The 7,882-nt window shown below is 41.3% G+C and overlaps 1 protein-coding gene across 1 annotated transcript; it reads left to right on the top strand.

Moving 5' to 3' along the window:
* The first annotated feature begins 241 nt into the window (after positions 1-241).
* On the top strand, positions 242-6,523 carry zgc:110319 (uncharacterized protein LOC796111 homolog). The gene is made up of 9 exons (XM_036546357.1): positions 242-323; positions 452-566; positions 1,209-1,309; positions 1,598-1,733; positions 3,295-3,361; positions 3,843-3,954; positions 4,506-4,572; positions 5,187-5,361; positions 5,810-6,523. Exons 2-9 carry the CDS (start codon positions 502-504, stop codon positions 5,879-5,881), a joined length of 795 nt encoding a protein of 264 aa, XP_036402250.1. The 5' UTR covers positions 242-323; positions 452-501; the 3' UTR covers positions 5,882-6,523.
* The last annotated feature ends 1,359 nt before the right edge of the window (positions 6,524-7,882 follow it).

Below are 7,882 nucleotides of genomic sequence, written 5' to 3'. Positions count from 1 at the left end.
TACATGACCGAGAGTTGCAGCACCTCAGTCATGTAACTTGTCCTCTGTGTTTTCACATTTTAACATCTGAATGAAAGTGGTCTTTCAGTTTTGTTCTGTCACATTAGGGTGGGATATGCCGTTAAGGTGGACAAATACGAATAAAGTAAAATGGAAGAAAGCACATACGACACCGCACAATAACACCCTTGCATACGATTTCTATCTGTATGCCTTTTTCTACATAAAGTCAAAGGCTTAGCACAACCACCACTTGGATTAGTTGATGACTGACGGCAGGCGGTATTCCGGGAAATCGGTGGAAATCACGGGAGAGCTGCCCTGTCAGATGCCGTATTTATATTCCACATTGCATGTTTATTTAACCCAATAGAAATATTGTATTCATCGTGCGTCTTTTTGGTGGCGTAAGTCGTACGCTTTATTGACAAATCTCGTTTTTTCCCAACAGGATATAAAATGACTGCAATAGAATAGGTCCTGAATTTAAAAACAAAGGAAATGGCGGCGATCAGAAGATGGAGCCTGCTGCAGCTTTTGCGGTCACGGTCACCAGTGTCTGCCAGGTTAGTGTTCTCACTTTTCGCAACTGTATCATCACGGCTTTACTATCTTATTTTATGTTTGTAGAATATTATTTTTGGATTGTACTGTGGCTTGCGGATTTAGTGCCCTGAGGTCATTCTAAGGCCGCTTTGAATAGCTAACGTTCTTCATTGGCAACTCCCCATCTAGCAAGCTAAGTAACGTAACTAAGTAACCTAACTACTACCAACTAGCTTGTTTGCTAAATCTGTAATACCACTCCGACAACTAAACTTGGTGTGGTATCTTGGTAGCTAACTAATCTTATACCTGCAAAATGTGTCAATGTGGAATGTGCTAGAAAGATACGCATGAAGGGGACTGCACTGGAAAATTACTTCGCCTCCTAACGTTAGCTGTAATGCAGATTGCCAGGTGTTTGGGTCACGGTGAACTATACTTGCTTATTGCTTATTATTAATGATCGCTACTGTAACAACCAAGTTTCTACAATATTCATCTACTGGATTGATAACTAGCAACTTAGATAGCTAGCCAACTAATTAGATAAGGGCACCGGACTGTCTGTTGCTAGCATCTTTTTGGTGTACTTGTTACAGTATTTAACTTGGTAGGTAGCTAATACTTAATACGACATAATGTAAACTGAATCTCTATTTTAGGCTTCCAAGCAGGGGGAAAAATCGGCACAGCTCGTCATATTATCGCCAGAGCAGCGCAAAACCACAGTTATTGTGTCAGGCAGCAGTGAGTCGATTTTCAGGTGAGGAGTTGTTAAAGGCACCGTCAGTTTTGTGTTTTGTCTGACTGTTTTGGATCCATAAACCAAGTAGTATTAGGCATTTCTAATGTGCATTGATTTAGAATATTCGTAAATTATATTGTAAAACGGATCATATTATGTTAAGTGTGGTTCTGTGTTGAGATGTTAGAGTTGGTGGTATAGCCTCTGTAAATATGGGGCTACTGGATGTTTGCTGTTCATTATGAGGTTGTTATTATTGCTTTATGGAAAGAACTGTGTTTATAGTAATAATTTTGTGTGTTTCAGCGCGATGCCTATTCATTCAGACTCAGGATACACCAAATCCAAGGAGTCTGAAGTTTCTCCCAGGCAAGCCGGTTTTGGGAACTGGAACATTAGATTTCCCTAATCCGAGCGCTGCCGAATTCTCACCTTTAGCCAGGTTAGCACGTCGCACGTCGTTTACACTGCTGCATGCTGCATGCTTTCAAAATCAATCAATTTAACAAAACACTTCCTCAGTTTTTACTTAAAATCAAGAGGTTTTAGTAGTTTATACATTACAAATAAATATGGCTCTACCAAACACAGTATAGATTTTGGTGAATTTAACGAACCCCATTGTTTTTTTTAAAATGCTGCATTTCACGTAAACCACGAAAGGCCAAATGTCAAAGCGTTACCAATAATCTATTTAAAATTTTAACCTATACTAGTCAGGAATTTTATTAATGACTCCGCCCCACTAACCTTAATGGTTGTACAGGTCGTTTCTGTGCTGTAAACACCTTTTTATATTAGTAATAACCGTAAACGACAGCAACATATCTACGCTCAGGCACAGCCTTCTCGGTATCGACAGTTCGTTGGTACTGACACACAGTTCCAAGCTATTTTAGCCAGGGACAGGATTCCTTCCTTCACGGGTTCCTAAAATTTGAGAACTTTTAGGAGTCAGCTTTTGTAGCAGTGTGTTGTTAATTGGAATGTGGAAATTATGTGTAGTGCGTATGGCAGGAGTCCTTTGAGAAATGATTTGAACGCCTTCGACGTGTAAGCTGCATTGTCACTGATAAAAGCACTCATTTTAGATCTGTGCCATATTTTAGATAGCGTTTGAATTATCGTTCGGGAACCAGTGGCTTAATTAATTTACAACATCTAGACAAACAGTCGGCAAACATTTCTGTAATAGTTCCTGTCTGATTATCTTTCGGCTTGTCAGGTGGCGGGTGCAAAATGAATAATTACCGGGACTCGTTAGAAATAACTGAAATGGCTTGCACGAGTTTTTACCTCTTCAAAGTGAGCCTCAGTTACCTTTGGAATATGGCCCTGATGGAGTTTACTGGGAGTTGGTAGAGAACCAGTGTTTTTTCACATTGCGTTGAAGGTAATCCTAGGTTTGGAATGATAGTTTTAATGGAGTACGTTGGGGTACTGGCAACTGCCTTGACTAGCTCCATGATTGCCGAACAACAGCTGTCTGCACTTTTGGTTGACTTTTTAAAAATAATGGCAAGAGTTTTCTGCTTCTTTGGGATGTGTCCCTGACTCCCTGCCATGCGTATTCTGTGCAGGCCCCTGTTTTACATCTGTGGGTTTAGCTCTCTAAATGACATTTTGCCTTTGGCTTGTGGTCCAAAGAGAAATTACAGCAAATACAACAAAGTTTTCTGCCATCTACATGAGGCAATCTACATCAAGCAATTAGTCTAATTTGGTCCAGAAATGTGTATCTCATCGAAGGTGCTTGATTTCATGTCCAGTTATTTGTCAGTGATGCATTTTTCACAGTCATAGAATTTGGTAGGGTCCTACAAATAAGGTAGCTTGACAGATTACAAATCCATGTAAAAGAAAATTTGCATTTTATATTTGGCATTTTAACCAGATACAATTACATACTTGTACTGGGCTAGCTAAAGTCATGCTTGAGGTGTAATGGTGTTGAAAGTGACATTTATATATATATATATATTTTATTTACTCAATTTCACCAGGGACCTCTTTCAAGTGGAAGGAGTTAAGAGTGTCTTCTTTGGCCCTGACTTCATCACAGTGACAAAGGTACCTGTTTCAGTTATTAAAGGAGGGCTGTTTGGATCCTACCATGGACACCCACAATCCATCAGGTTCTCCAGCTCTCTTCAAACAGCAAACTGAGCTGCGGAAGGAATTTCAACCACCTCAATCAATACAGTAGTTGAAGTGGATTATTACATTCTTGACTGAAGAAAGTGGATCATGGTCCTTGAGCTCCATGGTTGAGTAATTCTCTCTGGAGTGGTAAACCCATGTCACATGCTGAAAATAATTATACCCCGCTCCATTCCAGTAAAAAAAGCAATTGCAGGACGGTGAATCGGTGAACTTAAATAGGTGACATTTTACATGGCAGATGACAAAATGTTGAAAGCGACATTTGCAGTTTTTATTTCTTGTTCCACAGAGAAGGGAATAAGGAGGTCTACAGTTATGTTGCTGTTCAGTTTCTTGCACGTCTACAGGATATTAAATGTGTAGTGCATTAAGTTGCTGTTCTTCACAGAGGGATGACGATGTGGAATGGATGGACATTAAAGGTCATGTAACCGAGGCCATCGCTAAGTTCTTCGAGAGCGGGGAAGCTATAACTACAGGAGAGACTCATACAGAGAGTGGTAAGCATGAAGCTGTTGGTTGGTCCTGGCAGTCAGGTGACCCTGCATTATAGAGATTAGGACTTAGAGTGACCGCAGATACAAGCACGGAACACAGTGCACTTAATGCAATCCCAGGACAAGATATAGGACAACCTCACCATTAGTTAGATATTATACCGTACTAATGATAAAGACTTGCGTGTAAAGGGGGATTTGTTCCTGACACAAAACAACCACATTTTTGGTGTAAAACCCAGAAAAGGTGTGCTAATATGTGCTTATGTAGTAATGACAGAAACCTGTGTGATATGTAAGAGACTGTGTGGAGAAGCTGGCCCACACGTCTAACAAAACTGAACAGAAGGAGAAAATTACTTTGTAAGGTAACTTTAAAAGTAACAGAGACCAGCCTGCCAAGAAAGTTAGCCTCCTGGTCTGCAGCCACACACCTGTATTTCTCAAGCCTGAATAGCAGGTGAGGCTCTTTAACCAATCACTGGTGTGGTGCATGGGTTTGTCCTATGCTTTTTTCAAACATCTGGACCTATTTGACCCTACTACTTTCCCAGGGCTCTCGGAGGAGGATGATGATGAAGTTGTGTCCATGATCAAGGAGCTTCTGGACACACGGATAAGGTATTGCTAAGATGAGGTGCCAGTTAAGGGAGATGTGAAAAGGTGTTCTCCATGCAGCATGGACAGCTCCTTTCACATTGCTATTTTTGTTATTCCAATGCATGTTGGATCCATTTTTTAAAGCTGCTTTTTCCTGTAGTGTTGCATACTTATTTCTAACATTAGGAAGATTTCATCACTCATAAGAGTCACTTGCCTAGTTAAAGGGAATCAATACCACTATGTAAAGTTGTGAAGTTGTAACTCATGGTTATAAAAAAAAGTACAGGAATGGGCTCCAGGTACATCATGTAGATGAATTCTAGCATAGCATGTGGTACTAAAATGGTCTTCAGGACCAGAGTTGGGGTCAGTTCCATTTCAGCTCGAAGAATTCAGGGAATAAACTGAATTTCAGTTCATGAACTGAGGATTGGCCATCATTTTCTGTGAAGATTTATGAGATAATCTAAAAGGAATTGATCTAAACTCTGTTCAGGAGGCTCCTCATAGATACTATAAAAGTGTGCTATCTGCGGGAGATGGGTTTTGTGTGAACAAAACGCGCATCCCACGATACTGGCTGTGTCTCCAACCACACCTATCATCACACCTATCATCCCCACTTTGGCCAGGCCCACGGTGCAGGAGGATGGTGGCGATGTCATCTTTAAGGGCTTTGAGGATGGCACGGTGAAGCTGAAGCTGGTGGGCTCGTGCACAGGCTGCCCTAGCTCCACCGTCACGCTGCGCAATGGTATCCAGAACATGCTGCAGTTCTATATCCCTGAGGTGGACGACGTGGAGCAGGTGAGGGCCTGCCTGGGTGACACACAGTGGCCATGTTGGGCAAGGACGCTCACCACAGTGCTCTTCCATTATAACTTGAGGAAATGTATCAGGAGCACTTCTGTGGTAGACACTAAACACAAAATGCAGCTCCATTTCTCCTGTGAGGCTGTTAACAGGAGGGGGATCTCAAAGTTCAGGGTGCTCACGAAATTTCATGAAAGCTTTTATAAAAGTACAATAAGTCAAATGGGCAGTGTTTCAACCCATTGGGGCTGCCCATTTTCATCAGCACAAAGGATGTTATTGTCACTCCTGTATAAATAACCTCCAAAACAAGGAAATCTTTGAAATCATGCAGTTGCCTGGACCATCCTGATGCATTTAGGTCAGGAGTGTGTCTTGACATAGCCAGACACAGACAGGTGGCCACAGTTAATGGAGTCTTTCATTTTGTTTGTTTTCACAGGTGGAAGATGAATTGGACGAAGTCAATACACGCGTGTTTACAGAGCTAGAACGCAAACTCCAAGACTCGTAATACTGCCCCCCCTCCCCCTAGCCCCCAAATCATGCCCACAGTTCTCCCAGTAAATGACTGTCCATAAATGCTTAAATAGCAGATGTGAGCTAAATCAGTTACACCTTGTATTGTGCGTTTTCTAGGACCATAGTGCAATATTATATTTGCAAGGAAATTATCTTCCGATTTGCACTTTCCAAATATGTAGTCATTCTGACCTTGAAAGAGGATTTCTCCAGGATGGATATGAATTATGAGTCTGTTACGAGGAAATTTCTGTAATATTTAGTCACCTGCCCCCAATGAGACTGTAAATAGTAAAGATGGAAGATTATTACTGTCAGACGCTTAATATACTGATATGAAGGCAAATTTTTTTTCTTTTTTTCCCCATAGTCAGGTTGTGGTACAAGCGTATTTTAACGCCTGTATTTTGAGAGGGAAGTTGAAATGCACAGGGATGCTATGGCATCGTTAGGTCTACCCTCATAAGGACAACATTTTGTTTAAGTTCCATCGAATGAGCTGTATTTACTGTATATTCCCGTGTTGGGAAGTCAAAGGACTCATGTGTTCATTATTCAGATATAAAATTGGAGATGTATTTCAGACTGTAAAATATTCATTTGCTCGATTGCTGCTTTTAAATAAAGTCTTCATTCCTGCTCATCAAACTTGTAATGGTTTGCAGTCTGTGCTTTGTGAGGCCATATTTTAATGTAGATCCTGGCATACATTCATTCCACCGTGGTAAAGTATGAATATTTCTGGAATGATCATCTTAACCTACAAAAGTGTCTTCCAACTATTTCAGACTGTGAAGACATCTAGGAGTAAAATCCAGTTTTGGGGGAATTGGGGTAATGTATCAACTGTCTGATTTGTAGTGGTGGGGATAGTTTGCTCTGTTGGTTTGAGAATACGCAGGAAGTTTTGCCAATGCATGTCCCAGTGTACTCTGTTGGTGGCATCAGAAAACCCAGCATTCCTCCCAAAATGCCCAGTCCCCTTTTTAGGCCTAAAAATGGTTATTTCAAAACAACTGGAATTGTCTATAGTCCATATTTTATTTTACATATTTGTCTGTATAGGTTGCTTTAGTTTTTCTTATAGGAAAAGGGAAGCATTTGTGCAAGTATTTGTCCCACAGTTCATTAACATCCATTCTGAAGATCAGTTGCAATTGTCACAGTTTCTGCTTTTCATTTCATCAGTATCCTGTCCCCAGTGCATATAACATCTACATAAATCAACAGATAGCTAACAGACCTGAGAGAAATTCAGATGGAGTTTTGTGGTGACCTCACCACTCCCCGCCGTTATCTGCTAATGCACATCTCCAAAAATTAATACAAAATATTCCTCAAAGTCTGATGCAAAAGGTTTATTGTACATGGTTCAAAATCACATACAGTAAACCGGGCTGGTCCGTGCGGAGCAGTAGCGTCATCAGTCATAACCCCAAAGCAGTCCCCCAAAGCAGTCCCCTAAGCAGTTCCCCAAAGCAGTAAGGCAAGCAGTCCGGCAAGCAGCCCCCCCAAGCAGTCAGCCCAATCCCCAAATGCATCTCCCTTTTTATGCTTATTCTCTTAGCTTCTCCTGGAGCTTAGACTCAGACCCCCTCCTTCAGTTTCATAACTCACATTCTGTACACTATTTTTCCAAGATCACACCTGTCTAATTAAAAATAATTACCCCGCCTTGGCTGTACACTATTATTTCCAAGACTGCGCATATCTAATCTATAAAAAATAACTGTCCTTTCTTGACCTGCTCTGCCTTGGCTATACTCCATAAAGAATCCCCTGTTTGTGACCCCCCTTTTTTAGAGTCCAACTCTTATCTTAACTAAGGGTCCATCCTCCGAGCAGCGCTCGGACAGTGTCAAACTCTCATTAACAAGCCCCCACAAACAGGCCCTTACTTGGCATACAGGTATCTCACAGCTGCATACCCCTCCCGCAGTCTCCTGTACTCTCTTGACCCTTCTTTCTAGTTTCTGCTCACAGGCATACAAAG

The sequence above is a fragment of the Megalops cyprinoides genome, chromosome 15, assembly GCF_013368585.1.
Source record: "Megalops cyprinoides isolate fMegCyp1 chromosome 15, fMegCyp1.pri, whole genome shotgun sequence".
NCBI lineage: Eukaryota > Metazoa > Chordata > Actinopteri > Elopiformes > Megalopidae > Megalops > Megalops cyprinoides.
This window is presented reverse-complemented; position numbering and strand designations above follow the sequence as displayed.

What these genes read in the sequence shown, in the direction of transcription:
- zgc:110319 (XM_036546357.1), top strand. Translation starts at nt 502, where the DNA reads ATGGCGGCGATCAGAAGATGGAGCCTGCTGCAGCTTTTGCGGTCACGG. An exon ending in GAATTCTCACCTTTAGCCAG is followed by an intron (nt 1,734 to 3,294) that starts GTTAGCACGTCG and finishes CAATTTCACCAG; the next exon opens with GGACCTCTTTCAAGTGGAAG. An exon ending in AGGTGGACGACGTGGAGCAG is followed by an intron (nt 5,362 to 5,809) that starts GTGAGGGCCTGC and finishes TTGTTTTCACAG; the next exon opens with GTGGAAGATGAATTGGACGA.